This window comes from Pongo abelii, chromosome 9 (assembly GCF_028885655.2).
Source record: "Pongo abelii isolate AG06213 chromosome 9, NHGRI_mPonAbe1-v2.0_pri, whole genome shotgun sequence".
Lineage (NCBI taxonomy): Eukaryota > Metazoa > Chordata > Mammalia > Primates > Hominidae > Pongo > Pongo abelii.
In genome coordinates, this window is record NC_071994.2 from 131,968,809 (window position 1) to 131,992,176 (window position 23,368).

The 23,368-nt window shown below is 44.8% G+C and overlaps 1 protein-coding gene and 1 long non-coding RNA gene across 3 annotated transcripts in view; one reads left to right on the forward strand and one right to left on the reverse strand.

The window, feature by feature from the left end:
• Positions 1-455: 455 nt before the first annotated feature.
• LOC134759436 (uncharacterized) lies at positions 456-2,915 on the reverse strand. The gene is made up of 2 exons (XR_010135615.1): positions 1,902-2,915; positions 456-1,361 (listed from the first exon to the last, which is right to left on the reverse strand). It is a non-coding gene; the product is annotated as an uncharacterized LOC134759436 (long non-coding RNA).
• Positions 2,916-2,956: 41 nt separating this feature from the next.
• Positions 2,957-23,368, forward strand: part of FLI1 (Fli-1 proto-oncogene, ETS transcription factor) — a 118,551-nt gene continuing 98,139 nt past the window's right edge. The window contains exon 1 of one of the 2 annotated variants that reach the window (XM_009247248.4): positions 2,957-3,494. In XM_009247248.4, the coding sequence (XP_009245523.2) occupies positions 3,477-3,494 (18 nt within the window). In that variant the 5' untranslated portion in view covers positions 2,957-3,476. The remainder of the gene's footprint in view (positions 3,495-23,368) is intronic. The other variant, XM_024255610.3, reaches the window with a different exon arrangement.

A 23,368-nucleotide genomic window follows, 5' to 3' on the forward strand; every position in this document is an offset into this window, starting at 1 on the left:
TTTTCTCCAGTTGGTAGCTTTTGTTTTAAATACTGGGAAGAGCTTCCTTGGCTGTGAGCTGCCTCTGACTTGAAAGCCAGCCCCGAGCTGCTGGAAAGTGAGCTGTCGCCGATGGCACTCACACCAGCTCCTGTTCAGCAGCTCTGCCCAGTCTGGGAAAGGGTGAGGCCATTGGAGCCATGGCGAGCCAGGAAAGAGGGTGTGCACAAGTGTGTGGGCAGGGGCAGCCTTCCCCAAGCTAGGCCCAGAGACTGAGGAAAGAGGAAGGAGAGAGGAGAGGAGGGAGAGGAGAGGGAAGGGAAGGTCGGCCCCACTAACACAAGACAGTTTTCATTTGTAGCGGCCCTCACCGCAGGCTCTCTATCAATTTGTCTCAATGCAAACATTCAAAATATTCCCTTTGGCTGCTCGTGAAAACAATGTGAGCTGCCAGGATCAAACCATCTTTCCAGATGTCTGGTGGTAACCACATTAAACAGGGTAGACTTGTTTACTATTGTGCTTGGTTAGGGCGCTTCCCCCATCCCCTTTCAGGATTTAAAAAAGCAGCAGCAGCAGTGGAGTTGAGCATCAAACCCCGAGTTACATAAAAGTGGGGCAAACTGACCCACTGGCATGCCAACACTGGATGGAGGAAATCCAAGATTCCCGCAGAGATCTAGTCAGAGTTAGGTGGGGTCTTCTTTCTGGGTGGAAACCTCTGTGAATGGACAGCAGCTTCTCCCGGGGCGCTGAAAATTGCCAACAACAGTGACACCAGTGCCAGTCTGTAAGTCACAAAGGGGCAGTCGTGCCTGTGTCTATGCATCTAGTGGTGCCTATGCCAGCCTGTCCACTACCCCCCACCCATCTCCAAAACTATGAAATTGCCGTAGCTTTGGAGAAAGAGAAAGTGCTATGGAGTTCCACAGTTAAAAACTAAAGGGCAAGTCTTCAATTTAATCTAGTTCCATATTGAACAATTCCAATCGGGGAGGCAGCTGGTGCTGAAAGGAATTGGGGGACAGTATAGGGATGTTCGGGTGACTACTGATTAATGTAGTGAAGATGATCTGTCACTTGCCAGACCAACAGGAGTTGGAAAGAGAAACCTAGCCATGGTGTCTGCCACAGAGGTACCCTCTAAAGTGCTAGAAGGAGGGTGGGGGGCAGTCGCCACCTGTGGGATGCCATGAACAGCCTCTGCAACTGCCCAGCACCAGGAAGGGGGGCCTCCCAGTGGTGGAGTTGGAGTCCTTTCTGGCTGAAAGAGGAGCAATGTGGCTGGGGTGTGCGGGTTTCTGGTGAGGTCCGGGTGGGAAGCCGTCTCTCCGCATTCTCCTGAAAGCTCTGTTGTAGTTTGAAGGTCGGTAGACACTGGGCTGAAAAGGAAACAATTTGGGGTTTGAAAGGATGTAATTCATTCTTCCTTTCCCGTTAACCTCTTTCCTCTCTGGAAAGCATGTGGAAACGCTGAAGGGAGGAGTGAGAGGGCAGGCAGCCTGCCGCGGGGAGGAAAGGGTTAAGCCTGATTTCTTTTAATTGAACTCCAGAACTGGTGGCCCCAGGCAAAGGGGGGGACTGACCCCGCTAGCGGTAACCAGATGTGGCGGTCCCAGGGGAGCCCCGGAGCAGACCCCTGGATTGAGAAGCAGACAGGAGCAGGGGGGAGTCAGCCCGGCCCCCATTCCACCATCCACCCTACCCCCACCCCCCCCAACACGCACACTGAGTCTCAATTGCTGGCAGGCTGCACCCGCCGCCACTCCAGGTCTGGTCACGTTCAGACCCGTGTCTGTATTCGAACCCAAAATTGGAGCCGAATTGATGAGACTAATTTCTAGAGAGGGAGGGGGAGGGAGGGAGGCGAGTGAGCTCTCGGGCTCAATTGCTCCTGAAGAAATAAAGAATTAATAAGTCACCTTTTTTCGCCTCTGTGGACACCCTTCTGAAATTTTTTCTTCCAATTGACTTGGATCTCCTCTGGATTTTTTTTTCCCTCTTTCCCCCGTCGGACTCTTAAATAAAAGTGAGCAAGTCCAAAGCGTGGTCTGGAGAGCGTGGACAAGGTAACCTGTTTTGGATGTCCGGGAGAAAGGAGTCCGGCCGAAAGGGCCCAGCCCCCCGAGGCTGCTCCAACTGCGGCGCGCGGCGGCCCAGGAGGGAGGCGGGGAGGTCTCCGGTTTGGGCCGGGGAACGCCGGCCTCCAGGCTGGGTAGGGAGGACGGCAAAGAGCGCGGGCCTCCGGGTCTCACCCCGGGAAAAGTCTGGGTCTGCGCTGCGCTGTTGCGTGCTGCGCTCCTGGGACCTGCTGACTGTCCTAAAGGGAATGTCCCGCCGTAGTGTCAGTTCCCTGGGGACCAGGAAGGGCGACTCTTGCCTGGGAGTCAGTGCTTGGGCCGTCGGGTCCGGGTAAGCGCTGGGGGTTTGGCTCGAGAAGATGTGGATAGGTGGCCTAGGACGCCGCGGATCTCCGCCCTCTGCGGGCACCGGGAGCACAGGGTCCAGGCGCGCCGCCCCGAGGGGCCCCTTCTCCTAACAATGCGCCCGGAATGGAGTCCGCGCCCTGACAGCGCGGGTCAGCCCGAAACCGCCCAGAATCCGCTTCGATGAGTGGGTGAGCCGCTCCGGGAGTCTGCCGCGTCTCGGCAGCGGAGGGACTGAGTGGAAAAATTCTTACTGGATGCACTTTTTAATGGTTGGTTTGCCTCGGTTTGCGTCCGAATCTTCCCCGGCAGTAGGCGCTGGGTTACCCGCAGCCCTAGTGAACTCTCCCTCCATACCCCCCCCCACCCCCAAAAAGTTTGTCTCCGGCTGGAAAAAGCATTAATGAACGTATCTGTGGGAAGAAACGGAAAGTGAATGAGTCAGGATGGCCACCTTCGGCCAACCGCCTCAGGAAAAGCAAAGAAGCCAAAGGTCTTTGGCTTTGGATTTTGGGGGAAGGTGATGGGGGGAGGTGCAGACTTCGGGAATCAGGGCGCGGACGCTGGGCGTGGACCCCGTCATTGTTCCCGGCTAGCTCTTATCTCCCAGGAGCAAGTATCCTGTGTGCGCAGCGCATGAATGTGTCTGGGCATCTCCGCGTATATTTATATAGTGTGTGATGCGAAAAGCAGGACCAGCCGAGGGGAGGAAGAGGGGGTGTGGGGGGAGGGAAGACGAGGGAGAGCAGAGGGGAGAGAAGAGAGAGGAGAGCTCGAGGCGAGAGAGAGAGAGAGAGAGAGAGAGATAGGACTTCCTCCCCGATTCGCAAAGTGAAGTCACTTCCCAAAATTAGCTGAAAAAAAAGTTTCATCCGGTTAACTGTCTCTTTCGCTCCGCTACAACAACAAACGTGCACAGGGGAGTGAGGGCAGGGCGCTCGCAGGGGGCACGCAGGGAGGGCCCAGGGCGCCAGGGAGGCCGCGCCGGGCTAATCCGAAGGGGCTGCGAGGTCAGGCTGTAACCGGGTCAATGTGTGGAATATTGGGGGGCTCGGCTGCAGACTTGGCCAAATGGACGGGACTATTAAGGTAAGCGGCGGGGCAATGGGCGCGGGCGGCGGGGACCGGCCGGGGAGGCGAAGCGGCGGGCGGGTAGGTGCGGGGCCCGCGTCCCGGAAGACGTGGCCGCTCTCTTTTCCTTCCGCGCCCCTGCTTCGCGCCGGCTCCTCCGGCGCTCGGGTGGCGAGTCCTACTCGCGGGCCAGTCGACCAGGCGCCGCACTGAGGGCGACCTCTCCCGAAATCCCTGCCCCAAAGTGGAGCCCGGCCCCCTCCCACCTCGCTGCCCGCCGGGCTGCAGGAGGGGACGGCGGGAAACCTGGGGACCCCGGGTGCCGACTGGAGTTAAGGGCGAGAGACCTCGGGGTCCACCACTCCCACCGGCACCCGGGGCTCCCTGGCCCCAGCGCTGGGCACTGGGCTTCCTCTCGGCAGAGGCCGAACACGGCGGGGGCGGGGGCTGCAGTCGCCCCGGCTAGGGTCCCTGCCTGGTGGGCCCTGGGGTGGGTAAGTGGCCTCGTCGCAGGAGGGTAGGGGTGCAAGTGAGTGTGTCGGGGGATCTATCTGAGCGGGCTCCTCCAGATGGAAGCCCCTGTTTACATGTCAGCGCTTTCCCTTCCTCTCGGCACTGAGTCGCCCGGCTCTCGGCGCTGGAGAGCCGCCGGCTCCGCGGGACTCCTGGGCCGGCCTCGCCGCCTCTCCGGCGGGGAACCTTCCCCAGCCCCCGTCCGCGCAGATCCCTAGGGCCCCGCGCCCCCGCCCTTCGCGCCTAGGCGTGCGCCAGCTCCAGGACCAGGGCTCCTGGAGCTGTCGCCTCCGAGAGGGTCCTGCGTCCTTCGGAGCCGCCCCCGTGGCAGGGGCAGGCTGTGAGCCCGCGCCCAGCGCCCGCCTGGCCATTCCCACCCCAGCCGCCGCCGCCACGCCTGGGTCTAGGTTGCAAAGTGCAACCCAGGCGGAAAGGTGAGGGTTTGGGTTCGCGTCTCACTTCAGAAAAGTTGACTGCTGTCTCTGAAAGGGTTCGCCAACTGGGGCCAGGAGCAGAGAGGAGGGACACCCCCTAACGTGACGGGCCTTAGAGGACCTAGGGGAATGAATGGGACCAGGGGTTAGCTTCGAGGCTGCCGCGCAACACCAAGCGGGAGTTTGTCTGGAAAAACTATTAGGCTGGCGAGGTGGGGACTGGCAGAGCCCGCCATTCCCCAGAACCCGAAGGAATCGACTCCCTGCTCAGGGCTCAGCAAGAGAAGGCTAAGATGTTGGGCTCAGAGAATTCAAGAGATTTTTATCTTCTGGGTGGGGTCGTGGTTTTTATTTTCTAAGTTTTTTTTTAAATGAAAGTTTGAAATATGCTGACTTAGGTAAAAGACACCAACCGAAGGAACTTGCAAATCTGGAGATGAGATAACTGATTGTAATGGGTTAAAGGGAGCCTATAAGAGCCTATAAGAGCCTGGGTTCCTCAAACCCAAAGTGAGTAGGTGAGAAGTAGGTGACAGGGGATTCCTGCAAAGACCCGAGAGTGGGGGTCATTGGGCCATTTTATGCCTGTTTCTCTGCTTCCTGTTGATGTATTCATGCAAGTGTCTCTGTCTTTCTGGGTTTAGTAATGAGATGCTCCCCTCTAGAAAACTCCCTCCCCCCAATCAGAACAGTTACCACTTACTCTGAAGGCCTCTTCTGATCCAGAAGGGTGGTAAGATGGCCTCAGGGTCCTGATGTGGACACCCTAAGGAAAAGTGAAGAAATATCTCCACACTGCTTAAACTCTGCACACAGGCCCTGAGCAAAAGGAGGAAGCTGTGGTCTGTGTACCCAGGATGTGCTAACCTCTTTAGATACACACAGGGATTGGCATGGCAGGCCTCGAGAACAGGCTTAGAGCAGGAACCTGACACTTCAGGCCAAGGATGGGAGTGAAAGTCCTTCCTTTTTATGTGGGTGGTGGGAGCCATGAGCTCCTCCAAACCCTCCCTGTGAGCAACCTGTCATTCACCTAAGTTACCTGGCTAGGCTGAGTCCCCACAGGGCTACCTTCAGTCTCCAAGCATTCTGCAAGATTGAGCCTTTAGTGTATATTTTGGTGTTTAAGTTGTGTGAAAGCCACAGTTTTCTGTTGGCATGTGACCTCTGGATCTTGGGATTTCCAGAGCCTGTTCCCACAATAGTTCAAATACTGTGCTTGGAGAGGGCAGCGGACCAGGAGAGAGGCCAGCATTCTTCTGCTCTCTTGGTGAGAATGAACCATCCATTAAGCCTGTTTGAGATTCATAGTCATCACAAAAATGAAACAGTGGAACTAGGTTACCTCTACAGTAGTATCTTCCCAATCTTCTCAGTGCCTAAAATATGCTCATATGCGTTTACAAGAACACTTGCCTGTATGTGTGCTAAATCCAGCCCTACACTGATCGAGGTTGAAGACACTACAGAGAGAATCTAATTTGTGTACACAAATCCAGGGTGTCCATTTCCAGTTTGAACTGCCTGGAAAAATCAGGTTTGAGTGATTCTAGGATGTGATTTTATGCACCTGTATAGTTCTTCCTCAAATATAAGGCATGTCTATATTTCAAAATACCTGTGGGTCTTGGCACTTAGGTGGTATTTGGTGCAGGAAGCCAAGGAAGTCTGGATTTCTTCACAGAAGCCCTTTATTTTGTGCATAATTTGCACAACTCTATGTGATTACAAAATCCCAATCTTGTTGCCCTCCTTATAAGTCCCTCCGTATTATATTCTCTTCTCTTTTCCAAGAACAGCTCCTGGAAATGCTCTGACCATCACACTGGGAGAAGCAATATTTGCTGGAGCCATGCTACTCTTTTGTCACGGACAGGTTAACTTGCAGTATTAAACAACACCCTACCCACGCCCCTGCTTCCCACACTGATATTATCAGTGTTAAAAAGCACATGATACTGTTTGCTGCTTTAAGAAATGACCTGGTTTCAAAAACTGCATCTTAGTTTTAGGCTGGCTTCAGTTGAATCCAGTTAATTTCATCTATGAATGCCTGACTCAGTGCACATGGTGTGATTACAGATGGGGAGACAGAGAAGACAGACATGGTGAATGAAGGTGGGAAATAGAGAATGAATGGTGGATTTGGAGTCAGAAAGCCTGGGTTCATTCTCAGCTCTGCTACCTAGTAGCTGTGTGCCTTATAGCAAGGCACTTCTTGTATCTGCTTCCTTATCTAGAAAATGGGGCCAAAGCACCTCCTTGCCACAAGGCATAGGAAGAATTTTTAAAGTCTGCTACCTTGGCTGGATACACATTAAATGAACTTCATGTGCCTTACAGCAAGGCACCTCTTGAAGCTATTTCCTTATCTAGAAAATGGGGCCAAAGCACCTCCTTGCCACAAGTCACAGGAATAATGTTTTAAAGTCTGCCACCTTAGCTGGATACACATTAATTGAACTTTACTTTTGGGAATGGGCATACTAGGACAGATTGGTCAGAAAATTAGAACACAGGTCCAAATTTACCATCATGCATATTTCATTAATTCAACAAATATTTATGATGCATCTATTATGTTGCAAGGCTCTGCACTGTGTATTGAGGATAAAACAGGGGTCAAAAACCTCCAGGAATGTAGACTCTAGTGGAGGCAGCTGACACATACAGAGAACAATCTCAATCGAGTGGTGATATATCTTCTGAAGAACAATAACGCAGGTTAGGGAATGCAAAGTAATGAAGCTATGTGGCCAGGATGGTGAGGAAAAGCGTGTCTAACAAAGTCACAGTTGGGCAGAGACACTCTCTCGTCATTAACTCAGAAGAGTGCAGCACCAACCACACAGCCAGTCAACAATGGACAAGCACAGCAGGAAAGAAGGGCCAGGGTTACTGCTGGCTCTGCAAGGCCCTGGAGGGCAGGTTGTCACTGGCAGGGCAGGGAAACATCTGGACAAGGTTTGGAAGAAGTAGCAGAGTGAGGAATACTTGGGAACAGAGGCTTGACTTCTGTCCTCAAGAAGGTGTTGCTGCCTCCCTCTACCACACACACCTTGTAATCTCCATGTCACCTGGATTCACAAGAACTCCAGACAAGATGGTCTCTGTCTATTGATCTGTCCCCGTGACCACACAGAATTGCTCCCCTCAGGTAGTTACCAAGTGGAATCCTGTTTTGTGTGTGAATATTTTCCACCAAAAGGCTTCCTTCCAGTTCCACTGCCATCCAAATTTAAGTTTATAGGTTGGCAACTCTAAAGCTTTAGAGAGTGTTTAGCTTGACTTTCTCACTTTATGGGTGGGGAAACTGAGGTCTAGGTTGTTAAATGAATTGTCCGAGATCATACAGCTAACTACCAACAGAGTCATGGTGAAAGTTCAGGGCTCTGAACCCTTAGGCCAGTGTTCTTTCCACTATACCATGAAAATATCATTTGCTTTTGTTACATTTTTATGAATTATAGAATCATGGAGGCAGTGTGTGTGTGCTTGTGTGTGCATGTGTGTGTGTGTGTGAGAGAGAGAGAGAGACAGAGAGAGAAGTCTTTAAAAGAAAAATCATAAGGAATTTGGCACTTTACACTAAAGACACCTCTGGTATTTAATGAAAAATAAATAAAATTGTATCACCACCATCTTGAATTATTTTTATCCTTAAAGAAAAGAACAAATTCCAAACTTTTGGATAGAATTTTTATACAACTGTTTTCCAAAATAAATCCTTCTTTTCTAGCAGACAAAGTAAACAGTCTCCATTACAAGGAGACAACCAAAAATATAGTAGTTTACTGAAATACCCAAGCCCTTCTACATATCATGGGCAGGTAGACTGAATTCTTATTTCCGCTCCTTTAATAATGGAATATTGGACTATTTAAATAAAATCTATTAGAAGGCATCCTATGGATCCATCAAACTGTGATGTAAGTAGGTCTTGAATAACAATTGCATTAAAAAAGATTTGGGATTTTGATGTCTCTTTCTGTTTGGGGTTAAACAGTTAACTTGGCATTTGTTTAAAAAACAGTTGATTTAAACCAAGCCTCTTTCTAGGTATATAGCATTAGTCTAATGCCAGTACTAAGTTACCCCCAGCCAAAAAAAAGAAAGAAAGAAAAGAGTTGAGAAAATTTTTGTATTGATAGTTTTTTTGTTCTGTACTTAAAACATTCCTTTTAAGTCTATATTTTGCTTGTTGTTTTGTAACGAATTAAGTAGGCTAAAGGACATTGTCTGTTATATACACACAAACACACACCTACACACACAATCTCATAAAACCTTCAACCAGCCACAATAGCTTTTTTCGTAATCTCAGAGTTATGCAGGTGTCTTTTCCTCTGCAGAAGACTACACCCTGTTTCAATTTCTGTTGCTTTAATGATTTCATATCTATAGCGTTCTTCCCATTATGTATTAATTGATCCATGGGATGGTATCATTAAGTGATGTCACTCTTTGTGTATTATAGTTCTGCCACTGACCTGATAGACCCACCATCAGTTGCCTGTGCACTGAGATGTTTCCCCAGAGGCTATGGATAGGGTTATACGTCCCCACACTATCTGCAGGGCCAGTATAGTGCAAATCTGACAAAATTTAGGTAATCTATGGAATAACCCTTTCCTGTGCAAAGCTAGCTGGCCTTATGGGGATTGGTGGTACCTCAGTCTCAGGGGCATCATAAACTGACCAACCATATGAAAGTGATTGCATGTCTGTTAGGCAGGGACTAAACTATGTTCTGTGAAGATAGAACCCCAATGGCAAAAGGGCTCTGCCAGGAGATCTAGCGAGAAGATAAGCCACGTGTGTGTGCCCCGCAGAACGCAGCAAGTGTTACCATAGCCCTGAGAAAAGAAAGGATGATTTGAACTGGAGAGACAGAGAAAGACCTCATGATAATAGTTGTTTATGTAGGCCCTTTCATAAACCTCTTCACAGATCATACAGTCCCTTCACAGATCACTGACCCACACACTCTTGCATCCCATTCTCACAGTAGCCCTATGGGAGATAATACCATGATGTCTCTACTTCATATGGAAGAAGTTAAAGTTCAGAGGAGTGAGGCAACTTGCCCAAGAGTATAACTAACAGGGGACAGAGCTGGGTTTCAAGCCCAGTGTTTCTCATTCTCGATTCCTGCTTTTACTACACACACTGGCCACACTGCCTCTTGGCACTGGTGGATCTAAGCCTGGCCTTGAAAGATAGGTAGGTCTTGCACAGGAAACTATGGTAAAGGGCTTTCTGGGAGAGTGGAAGGGTACTTTGGGGAGGAAAGTATACAGGTGATGAAGAGGATGGGACTGGAAAGACTGAATGGAACTAGACTACAGAGGACCTTACATACTATAACAAAGAATTTGGGGGTGAGTATGGTGGCTCATGCCTGTAATCTGAGTTCTTTGGGAGATGGAGATGGGTGGATCACTTCAGCCCAGGAGTTCAAGACCAGACTGGGCAACATGGAGAAACCCTGTCTCTACAAAAAATACAAAAATTAGCTGGGCATGGTGGCACTCACCTGTAGTCCCAGCTACTCAGGAGGCTGAGGTGCGAGGATCACCTGAGCCCGGGGAGGTCAAGGCTGCAATCAGCCATGAGCGCCACTGTATTCCACCCTAGATGACAAAGTGAATACCTGCCTCAAAATAATAATAATAATAATAATAGCCTGGGTCTTGTAACATGTATAGAAAGGAGGAATGAAAACTTGTGACTAGAGGGATGATCTACATAGCTGTACAAGTCTCTTAGAAAAAATCCTTCCCACCCTCTGCTCCTTAGGAAATGAAGATGGGAGTGGCTCCATCACTTATCAGAGGCCACACAAGAAATGAGCAGCAGTCAGGATTAGACAACCAGAGATAGATTCAGGCAACCAGCAGTGCTGTCTTCTGTCTTCAAAGACACCTGTTGATTAAATATGGCATAGGGGGAGGGAGGAGAAACTCTATTTCACCAGATGACATAAAACTGTGATTATCCTTCTCATCCCTTCCTTCCCAGGGGATTTCACCATGAGCAATCTTTTCAATTGGGCCTTCTATCCTGGGCTACAATTTTAGTTCCTTTTGAGAATGAGTCAGCAGATAGTGCTTGAGAGGAGACAAAAGAAAAAAAAAATGTCTCTCTAAAACTCAAATCAAATTTCTGTGGGCCTTCAGACAAGTCTGACATTTTTCCATGAGTTGGCTGGGCCCCTGGTCTCAGTTAGGAATACTGACACTTCACCCCAGCAAACCAAAAACGCAGAGACTCATCACCGTCATTCCAAGTAGGATCAGAGATAGAGTGTTCAGATGCATTTTCAGATAATTCAGATCAACTTTACAGTAACTTCAAAATTGCTCATCCCTACAAAAATGAACCAAATGCTAACATATTTAAGAGATTTGCCATCTTTGGGAAACAATGTGTCTGCCATTTAGTTTAAGATCAAAATCTCAGAGTATGAGAATTTTTCAAATCACCTCAAAGGGAAAGCAGACTTGAACACTGAAATGCTTTCCCAAGAGCAAGCCCCATTTACCCAGCCAGTGCTATGTGTCCAAGGCAATGAAAGATCTTATGTCACATCTCAGTGCACACATGCAAGAGGCCGGAATTACAGGTGCCATGGGAGCTTTAACCTTGAATTTCTAGACATTGTGTGGGTTTCACATGTCTACTGGAATCTAACACTCCAGTAGCAGAGTTGTTAGGTCTGAAAATATGGGTATTCATTGATGTTATGGGAAAGGAATCGGAGAGTGAGCAATTCTGCAGTACCATTCATGTAGCAAAAGTGTGAAAACAAACAGGTTAATATTAGAAAATTACTCTGCTCGTGAGTTGTTTTAAGTTACTGCTGTTACAGTCTATGGAAAAGCATATGTTTCCATTGAAATTCTCATGTCTACAGAGTCATTTTGTCTTTAGACATTTATGACTGGATTCATACTCATTCATGTATTCAATATTCATTCATGTATTCATTCACCCAAATGTTGAATAATATTACCAGGCACCAATCTCAACAGAGCATTCATGTAAATGAACAAGAATAAGATTTCTATGCTATTTCTTCCAGACTTTGAGAGAGTAGAGATTTCTCTTCTTTCTGATTTTCAGCTCTGAGTATTGGAAATTCCAACAGAAGCAATACTCATTGGAGAAATCTTTATTTGTGGCTTATGATCATAAGGATGGTTAGACACATTTTCTTAAAGGTAACAACCAGTTTATATTCTCCATTGCCCCTTCACCCTTGGTGATATAATCTACTGTAAGGATATTTTTGGAAGGCCAAGGCTTCAGCCAAGGATATTTCTTCTTCTGATTCTCTCTTTCTCAGCTTTAGTTCCTCTATTTATATATTAACATGGGGCCAGGCACGGTGGCTCACACCTGTAATCCCAGCATTTTGGGAGGCCAAGGCGGGTGGATCACCTGAGGTCAGGAGTTCAAGACCAGCCTGGCCAATATGGTGAAACCCTGTCTTTACTAAAAGTACAAAAATTAGCTGGTCATGCTGGCACATGCTTGTAGTCCCAGCTACTTGGGAGGCTGAGGCAGAAGAATTGCTGGAACATAGGAGGTGGAGGTTGCAGTAAGCCAAGATCGTGCCTCTGCACTTCAGCCTGGGCAACAGGGTGAGATTCTGTCTCAAAGAGAAAAAAAAAAAAAACATGGAGAAAAATACTCTAGGTAAGGTGAAAACTGAATGAGAAACTGAGAAAGAATATTTATCATACATAAAGCATAAATGTCCTATTATACAAAGACTACTTACAAATCAATAAGACACACCACTTAACAGAAAATAGGCAAAAATGCTATGAATAGACAACATTAGAAAGAAAATACAAATGGGCAATAAATATATGAAAAGAATTTCAAGCACATGCATAAAGACATTCAAATAAAAATCATAAAATTCCAATGTTTATGACCTAGGAGGACAGCAGAGACTAAAACAGCTTAATGTCTCATGTTGGAAAGAGTAAAGGAAATGTCACTGTCTTATCCTCTTGGTAGGAGTATGACTTGGTATAATCTTTCCACAGAGCAACATCTATTTGAGAAGTTAAATATTTATACAAACTTGATAATGCCAATTCTACAGCTATGTTCACTCAGATATATGTACAATATGTTTATTGTAGCATTGTTTGTTACAGCAAAAGTTGGAAATAATCTAAATGTCCATCAGTAGGGGACTAGATAAACAAAGGAGGAAAGATTCATATAAGAAAATGCCATGCAACTACAAAATGGGATAAAATCAATTGTCGTATACACTAATTTAGAAAATTCTCCAATGTATATTATTACATGGAAAAAAGCAAAAAGTTCCAAAATATTGGGCCGGGCACGGTGGCTTACTCCTGTAATCCTAGCACTTTGGGAGGCCAAGGCTAGCAGATTATGAGGTCAAGAGATCGAGACCATCCTGGCCAACATGGCGAAACTCTGCCTCTACTAAAAATACAAAAATTAGCTGGGCGTGGTGGCGCATGCCTGTAGTTCCAGTACTGGGGAGGCTGAGGCAGGAGAATCGCTTGAACCCAGGAGGCAGAAGTTGTGGTGAGCCAAGGTCGCAACACTACACTCCAGCCTGGGTGACAGAGCGAGACTCCGTCTCAAAAAAAAAAAAAGCAAAGAGAGACACAAAAACAGACTTGTAAAAAGGTGAATGGGCACCAAGATTTTATCCTGAATGTGCTGGTCCCGGTGACTTTAAGATTCTAAATTGAGGTAAATACAGGGAGAAATTGGCTGGCCTAGGATCCAGAGACCTGAGTTCCAGCCCCAGCTCTATCCCAAACTAGCTATGGGATGTTAGGCAAGTCACTTCACTTCCTCATCATTCATGTTAAAGGTCTTCTCATATATAAAATGAAGGTATGATTTCAAAATTTCCTTTCAGCTCTCATGTTCATTTGACTCTGATCCTAGACAGGCTTTAAAACATTTCTTATTTGGGGGTGTGGATGATAGAACCTCACGTGGATGTTCTATCTGATCCTGTGTGGCTCTTCTCCCATAATCTCAGGGCTACATTTCATACTGTGGAGTGACCCTCAAGGCCAGGTGAAGGCAGGGGCTCTCAGCAGGTGCTTGGTGAGTTTCTCTGAGCTGGTTGTTTTTATTGCCAAGTGACACTGGAACTGTGCTAATCCCTTTTTGTTAATGCAAACTAAGAATAGGGCCTGACGCCACTCTGGGGTCTTAGATTCTTTTCCAAAATTTGGTCTCATTTAAAATCCAAAACACTCTTTGGCTCCAAGCGTCTTTCCCTGGCCTTTAAAAAAATCCTGTTTAATTGAAAGGAAATTGAATTTGTCTGGTTTTGATTCATTTACACTTAGCTCTTCTAAAAACAATAATTTGATGTCCAAGAAGAATTTTGAGTCTCTTAATGGGTTTTCTGGAAGGCTTTTTTTCTTCTTGTTAAAACAGGAAGTGGTGTTCTATGGGCAAACACAGTCAACCCCAGAAGGCCCCAATTCAGTTTGAAACTGTATCACCCACCATTTTGCATGGGTCCTCATGACCCCAAGCTAAGGCCTTTCTTTCCCTAATACTCACCTAAGAGAAAGAGATGCTCATCTTTTATCAGAAGGGGAATAAAAATGAGGAAGAACAATCATAGTTATAAAGAGAATAAGTTATCTATCCAGCTCAAGGTGCCAATATCTATTCAAACCTTTAAGACATGTACTTGATCCCTGTAACAACCCTGTGATGCATGTAATATTTCCATTTTGAAGAGGTTGGGTAAGTTACTCATGGTCATACAGGTAGAAAATAGAAAAGCAATGATTTGAACCTAATCCTGTTTACTTCCAAATTCCATAAAGCTTAGCCACTCTGATACATCACCAGATTGATACATACATCTCCATATAGTTTAGGCTACAAGCCCATCTATGGGGACCATGTAGGTTTTGTTACTATTTGTTTTATCTCTTTGTCTAAGTGACCACTATCCACAGTCTGCACTGGTCAGATTCATGAAACTGCTCAATTTTTCACCACTCTTTATTCAAGAAGGCCTATTTCCCAGGTAAGAAAGCCTGCCTGGCTTTGTTAGCAGGTGCACTGGTGTGAAACTGACAGGTTCTGTTTTTACATAATGATCCAATGAGTTGATTTTTAAATGTTTTATAGCTCAATAGAGAATGGCATATTCTTTGACCTGCCAAGGCTTCCTCATCTACCCTTGTACCTTTGTTCTTTCTTCCTTTCTTGCTCGAAATCTTGCTCTCTTCTTCATTCTATTCCACTCATATACACACAAAACTATACACAATTTTTTAAAAAAAATAACAGATTCAGGAGGTTATATAAAACACAAAGAAGGGAATGTTTTGCAAGGTTAAAAGGAAATCATTGAGTAGGGCTGACTTCAGGCTCCAGTTTCTCTTGAATAGCCTTTCTTGTTATTTCAAGGCTGATTGACTTATAACTGCATCCAAAGCTGCCTCACACCAGTTCCTTTTATCAGACCAAGTGAGACTTCCTGTGGACTGGCCCAGCTTCCTGATATATTTCCTTTTTCCTTTGGCAGAACAAAGAAAACCATAGCTCCAAGGATCCTTGGGAGCAAACACAATTTAGCCCTGAAGAACCTATTATTTTAAAATTTTCATTCTCAATGCGTAGGGCCAAGCGCCTGCCTTTGCTTTTTTTTTCCCACAGCATTCTGTGTAATGTCCCGATGAATCCTATGTGCAATTACCAGGGGTCGATGAACTACTTGAATTCATCCTAGTTGTAGTTTGATTTTATTCAAAGTAGGAAAATTAAGCCATTTTCAGTGCACAAGCACCCCCACCTCATACATGCATACACCTTCAAGAGGGATGTGGAACACCTCTCTACATAGGGTTTAACCTTTTGTTACCTGAGCTCAACACAACAGGCGTGCAAGAAATCCCCCTTGTCTAGAGATTTCAACCTATCTGTTTTTGCAGTTCTGACTCTAGAAACATGCATATAGGAAAAGAAGCTTCAAGGTGTATCCAAAGGATCATCAAAGTCAGTTGAAGAAGAAATTCCAGAAATTGAGTTGAGATCGCTGCTTTTCTCTTTTGCCTGGAGTGTCTCCCACATCACTCCTTACAATGTGGCCTCACTATCCACTCTACACATTACTACTGAAAGACCTTTAGGCATGACCCAGGGTAACAAGGGAGCACTGTTAAGAAAGCTGCTTGTTTCTCTGTCATATCTCCCAAAGCACCTATCACACATTGCCAACTTAGGACAGCCACCTCCCCAGTAGTCTCGGAAAGAAAGAGGCCATTGACGGAGAGATAACTGAGGCTTCAAGATGTAGTGTGTCAAAAGATGGGAACTAGGCAAGAGCCCCTGGAAACAGAACTCAAGTATTCATGCCCCCAAACACCATGCTCTACAGTGAGGGTGTTTTCTGGAGCAAAGACATCAAGGCTCATTTAACCCACAGGGACTCATGCTTCTTTGTTCACTGGTCCTATTTTCTGACCATTGTCATAATATTCCTGGGTGATTGAAGAGGGCACTTTCCATGGGAACCACATGGGTAAGTGAGTAATCATGTAGCCACCCAAATTTTACTAAAGTATATTTTTCTCTTTAAAAGGATTGCTGATTTGGAAGAGGGTAAACAACAAAACAAATGTAGCTCTTCTGGCAAGAGGCATTTCTTAGGGCTAATTCAACATGGTTAATTCATAATGATTTTTCCTAACCCAATCCTCATTGTTATCATGTCTAGTTGAAAATGGATTTAAAGAATACTCACAAAGAAGAAAATAACTCAGAAACTATGTGACATGAGGAGACTGTGAGGGGGTTATGGGCACGGTTGGTGTGCTCTGCTTCGTATAACCTGCTTGGGCGATAGCAAAGGCAAGGGGTTAAAATGACTGCCCCACACTATGAGCTTGGGATCTTTCTTTTCCCAGCACAGTACTCTGTCAATAGCCTTGTACCCAGGTTCATGCCCAGTCAGGAATCCTGAAGAAAAGATTCATACATTATCTCAAGCAACTTCCCCTGCCCTGATAACACTGCCTGTAGAGAACCATGCTAACCTGCCCTTCGACTTCTCCATAATGAGAACACATTGGTCAAAGGCCACAAGTCTTCTTTCTCAAATACAGTCTTTGGTGCAACATAGGACTTCCCTAGAGGTGAGGGACTTGAAAGCCACCTGTACTTTTTGCACTTTTCTGGAAAGGAGAGGGAGAAAGAGCAGGTGACTTTTCTAGAAATGTCATTTCAGGAAACCAGCATGTGGAGACTTCCCAGGGTGCCTTGGGGAAGGCATCCAGCCCTGTGGCTGTGCTGCTCTGGGCTTCTAAGCCATTCCTTCTGGAGACTGTGGGTCTCTATAAACGTACTGAGTCTGAAGTGTGCTAAAGGAATTACCATGGCTCCCCCTCCCTGCCTTCTTGGAGTTTGCCCCCTGAGTTTTGTAGACAAGCCATGATGGGGCAGTAGGACTGGGTTTAGAGCTCATCAGAATTATTTATTTCTTCCTATCAGTTTGGACAGGGTATGACCCAGACTCTTCTCTGCCCAGAGCACCTTTTTAAAAAATTTAAAACCCTGTGTGTATTTCATGGGAAATTTCACACGCCTGTTTCTGATTCACTTCCAATTAAAGGCTCAAAACACTGGTTTTGTAAGAGCTCTTTGATGATTCAGATTCTTGTTGGTTCATCTTTTCTTTCTCTCCTAAATGTCCATAGAAGCTTAATAAATGTTGTTCAGACATTTGCATGCTTAACTGTTGAAAATAATTGGAAACAGGAAAGAATGTTTTGTTAGTGTGCACAGTACAAGCACACTTACAAGGGAAGGAGAGACACAGCCTCAGTGAAGGGAAACTCCTGGGAAAATAGGGGTATCCTTGAAGGTGGGTGCCTTGGTCTCCCCATCACTAGGCATGGGGGAGGAGGCTTTCAGCTCAGAGCTACTGAAAAGGGAGAGGAGCGTTACATGAGACACAAGAATCCTTTTTACTGTGGTCAGTTACCATCAACAAGCAGTCAGTTGCGTGGTCAGTCTCATCCAAGATGGAACAGGTGGACTGGCATTTTCCATATGCTAACACTACTTTTAACTCCCTTCTGATTGGAAGGAGTTCGTTGTCTGCTATTAGAGCAAGCCTCATTCTCCACCTCCTTTAAAAACTTTGATGGCGAAGTTGTCTGGGTGCACCTGTGCATAGCTCCCCTGAGAGAGTTTTATATATCGGTCCCTCTAAAGTGCTAATGTGGGCACCAGCTTGGGTGGTCCGAGTTCTGTACCTGGTTTTGCCTTAGGCTGGCTTGGTGACATTGGGCAAGTTACTCTCCCTTTCTCAGGGGGTCCATTTACCCAAAAGGATTAAGGCTTCTTAATGATCCTCTTCTTCCATGGATTTGGTAAAAATCTGGAGTAGTGAGTTGCTTTGAGTTTCTTCAAGAAAAGCGTGAATTAATTACTACACTTTGACTAACTCCTGGGTGGCTCATTAGATGGCTTTCTTGTTGCCAATGTAACAAGACTGCTGTAAACCATGCAGCATTTCAGATTCCGAGCCTTATTTGGACTTTTTACTAAAGAAAGAGCATTCGCCCTGTCTCTTTATTTGTCAGGCAAAGTTCAGTCAGCCAATATTCAGTTAGCCAAAGTTACCAAATGTGACTTCATGCCCACGCGATGTAAATATAATGTGTGAATGCTGTGTGCTGTAAGGTGCTTCTTGCCTAAGAAAGGTGAGACAAAACCTTAGGAAGGCTGGCAGTAAACCTCTGGAGTATTTTGCCAGATTACTGTGACAATGGCAGAATGATTTTGTGAAAGCTACATGCAGTCTGAAGTTTGAAAATCTAGGTTCAGACCCACTTATTAATTGTGTGGTCTTGGGTCAGATAATAACTTCTCTAATCTCCTTTCCTACCTGTAAAATAATAGTAGTACTGGTAGTAATAATACGTAACATTAATTTTTCTACCAACCTTACTAATAATAAGAATCAAAAGTAGTATGGAAGTAAAAGCACTTTGTAATTGTAAAGTGCTGTGCAAATGCTAGTTGTTATTATCTTAGTTATTATTCTCATTCAAGTCGATGCATGAATATAACAGATAATAAACGTAACTTAAATCTGTTGGGTTGCTTTTTTCTGGCCTTAGTGATTTCAAAGACTTGCTTGCATGTGGTTAAATTCATCAGTTAGTGACTTATTCATATCTCTTTGCCCATGTAGACACCATCCCCTACAAATGCACAAGTACAGATCAAACATCCCATATTCCTCCTTTCCCTCCCACGTATCCGGCCATTGTTCTACTTGTGAAACTCCCATCCCAATCAATGGGGGGTTTACGTAAAAACCGATGGCAGGATATGAGTGTGGCTTCAGGAATTCCAGGCTTATGCTGCTGATAAAGAGAGTTGTGTCAAACAGAAAACACCAGAGAATCAAATTCTCCTGTCCAACCTATGCTACAGCACTCCCTTGTGAATAGTTTTAAAACATCCATCTGGCTGACCAAATACCTATGGCTGCCTCCACCCATACATCTACCTCTTCTATTATCTTCCACCAAATACCTATGGCTGCCTCCACCCATACATCTACCTCTTCTATTATCTTCCCCATGTCCTTGTGGTAATACAGTAGAGAACCAGGCTAGAAGTAGGTTAATTCAGAGGGAGATACCAGTAGAACTGAGCTCCCCTGATTAAGGGATGTGAATTTAATTGGGTCGTGACAGTCTGTATTAAGTGTAAATGCTACTAATAGGTTTAACTGACTTTGGTGTGAGTGAAGGGACAACAGAACAAAAGAAGTAATTTGCCTTGAAGATGATCCTCTTTTAGTGTTGAAGTCACAAGTGATGGAGGCCCTTCTTTCGCTTAACGAGGCCAAGAAAGCTGGGTTGGTCTTTATTCTCATCAGGCATCATCAATATTTTAGGAAAGCTCGTATTGCTGTCTTTCACAGTACACTGCACAACCAAGTATGATTATGTGACCAGAAGTGAAGGGAAGGAGAACATTTGCCCACATTATACCCACACTGAAGTAGCTCAAAAATGAAGAGATGAAGAAAGGAAAATGGGGTTGACCATTTCCATTTAAGTGCTCATTCAGACATTTAGTATTAAAATGATGAACTTCTTTTACAATCTTTTTATTGAATGCGTTGAACCAGGTATTAGGGTTTTATTCTTGGCCAACAGAATTGGGATTTCAAAGTTCATGAGGCCGAACACTGAATGCTCAGACACTAGTCTGTAGTTCCTAGGGACCACAATCCAGCTAAGATCAGCCCTACTGCTTTTTCTCCATGACAACAAATCACCACCAAGACCAAGATGCTGTATTGAAAGAGCATGCTGTGTTTTTCCACACTAACACCACAGAGTGAAGGTAAAGAGATTAGAGAGCATCTCAAATTTACATTTCAAATTATGAAGAACATCTGACACAATGAAAGCAAATGCAGCCTAGCAGAAAATTTATTTGTCTATCTTTATGATGTTGGATTGTATAAAGGGTTTGGACAAACTCATTGTCCTACCACCTTAACCATGTAAAAAAATATAATCTCTTCAGCTACTAAGTTTCTGATTTTGCATTTGATTTGGGAGCAATAGTATTTTATTGGGCAATACAAGGCTCCAAAATCTCTCTTTTGAAGATATTCATGTGTAGGAAACTCTGTAACAGATATAGCTCTTGCACAATTTTTAGGAGAAGAGATTTGGGAAACTTTATCAGTTTTTCTCAACCTTTTTAACTCTATCTTAAAGTCCAAGGAAAGTGAAAGATTAAGAAAAATTTCTTTATCAGGGCTGTCCAACAGAACTTTCTGCAAACATGGAAATGTCCTGCACTGTTCACTATGGTAGCCACTGTACTCTCTATTTGAGTGGCTATTGAATATTTGAAATATGGCTAGAGGAAGGAAATGTAAAATTGTGTTCTTTTTTCATTAAGTCAATTAAATTTAATTAGTTGATTAATCTAATTAATTAAATATGGTTAGAAGCTACCATAGTGGGCAGTGCAAGTCTGTATCATTCAAGTTGAAAACATCATCTTGAAATCTGAATTCAGTCAGAGGGGCATATTTACATGGATTATTTTGATCTGAGTCAGCAATGTGTTGTCCACATGGAGACTAACACTTCCATTTATTCTTATGACTAACATTAAAGCAAAATAAAATGAAAAGTGAATGTTCAGCATTATCATGTTGGCCTGGGGCTGGAGCTAAGTTTTCTATCCCATCTCCTGGCTTCATCATCAATTCTCTGCTGACCTTTAAGAATGTAATACTTTATTTCCCTTTTATCAAATGAGGGCATTTGGAATTTATCAAAAGGATATTCACGAATCATGATTGAATGTTTATTGGGCTTATCAAAGAAAGTTATGGGCTTTGCCCTATACCTTTTCATTGAAAAATAATCTTGGCCAAAAAGAATCCCTATTATACATAATGGCGATTTCAATTTCTCCATTTGCAAAATACTGGCATTGTACTTGCTTATTTTTAAGGTCATTTTTAGCTCTAATGCTTTATGCCACCACGAAAATATGATTTCCTATTACGTAGTGCTCCATACTATTAACAGATGGTTTGCTTTTCTAGTTCCCAGATCCCTATAACCATTTGTAATATTTCTTCTTAAGTATAAATGTGAACAAAGCAACTTTAATTTAGCAAATAACCAGCTAAAGTGGTAGTCTTTGTCTTTTTTTAAAAAAATTTTATTTTAAAACTTACTAGTTAGACTGGTAGTCTTTGAAACCCAATTTCTCTCCAATGAGTATTCCCTAGGTTTGTATTCAACACAGTTTGGTGGTTTGTCCTCTCCAAATCTCACGTTGAAGTATGATTTGCAGTGTTGGAGGTGGGGTCTGGGGGGAGGTGATTAGATCATGGGGACAGATCCCTGGTGAAGGAATTAGTGTCATCTCTGGGTGAGAAGTGAGTTCTGGCTCAGTTAGCTCGCCTGAGATCTGGTTGTTAAAAGAGTCTGGGACCTCCTCCTTCTCTCTCTAGCTCCTGCTCTTGCTATGCGACACGCTGGCTCCCCATTCACTTTCCACCACAATTGTATGCTTTCTGAGGCCTCATCAGAAGGAGATGCTGGCACCATGCTTTCTGTACAGCCTGCAGAACCATGAGCAACATGAGCCAAATAAACCTCTTTTCTTTATAAATTACCTAGCCTCAGATATTCTGTTATAGCTACACAAAATGGATTAAGCTAGTGCTGTTCTGTGGTACACTGTATTAGTCTGTTTCCACATTGCTGGTAAAGATATACCCGAGATGGGGCAATTTATAAAAGAAAGAAAGAGGTTTATTGGACTTACAGTTCCACATGGCTAGGGAGGCCTCACAATCATGGCGGAAGGCAAGGAGGAGCAAGTCACACCTTACATGGATGGCAGCAGGCAAAAAGAGAGCTTGTTTAAAAACCATCAGATCTCATGAAACCCATTCACTGTCATGAGAACAGCACAGGAAAGACCCACCCCCATAATTCAATCATCTCCCACCAGGTCCCTCCTGCAACACGTGGGAGTTATGGGAGCTACAAGATGAGATTTGGGTGGGGACATAGAGCCAAAACATATCATACACTTTCCAAAGATCTATATCCTTGATATCCCTGAGACATGAACCAATTTCTCTCTACCCTTCATACTTCTCACCCATGGATAATAGAAATATATGGCATGCTACACCTCCTGTGGTTTTAGAATTACTGTGAGGAATAAATACCCCAGTCTTTCTCATGGGGAGATCTGACCTCATTACTGAGGTCTCGCTAATGAGCAGACCTATAGCAGCTTTTTCTTTGGAAGTCTTCAGGTACACATCCTTGTGAAGGTCCATCCTGTGTCCGTCACTGAATGGCATAAATTTGTGAAGTGAACTGTTTAAAACAAAGATGGGCTGACTCCTCTCAGAAAATGAGGCCATGTTCCTAGAGGTCCAACTCTATGTAATGGTCTTAGGGGTGATGAAGCACTGTAGTCCTGCTTCTCACTCATACCTGCCCTCCAGAAAGGATAAAATTGTAAATGTCCAATTAGAGTCTTTATTAGTCTCTTCCTAACTATGCAGAATTTATCAATAGTTTGACAGTTCTGCAGCTCATGCATTTTCAGAAAAATCCCTCTTCAGTTTAAAACATTCCACCATTGTTTTTTGTTGTTGTTTTTTCAGATTGCATTGGGAAGAAGGTAAGGAGTATGTATAGAATACAATTCTGTGAACAAAGTGAGTTACTTGCTCCTTGAGGGCAGAAACTCTGGCCATTTGTCCTCAAGTCCTCAGTGCCTGACACGTATCCATGTATTAATTGAGCAGCTTCTATGTGCCAGTTGCTGGAGTACAGCAGTAAAGCAGAAAAGTATGGTTCCTCCTTGGACAGAGGTAATAGTCAAGGCAAAAAAAAACAGGTATTGAGCTTGTTGTTATAAGTGCAAAGGGTTCTACGAAAGGGGAAGTATGGGGTGCCTTGGGAGGGCATAACATGGGGACCTAACCTAGTCTCGGAGGTCAAAGTCTTCCTTAAGGAAGTGACATTTAGGCCGAACCCTGAAAGATAAGCCTCGGAGTCAGTATGAAAGAGAACAGGCCTTTCAATAAGTCTTTGCTGGATGAGTGAATGGGAAATGGCCACCCGGGGCATTGCTAAATTAAGTACCTTGAGCTTAGTCATCCTAACCATAGTCCCCCCAGGCATTATCTGTGTGGCCATAAGCCATTTTCTTAGCCACTCTCTTCTTCAGTAAAGGCAAGTAGAGTGTAATGAAGAATATTGTAAGAGGACAATTACCTTAGAAGGCATTATCAGACTAATGTTTTACTGAGTGCATAGAGTACATATGTATAGGTTAATATGCCTTTACTATGCAATGCATCCAGAAATTTCAAAG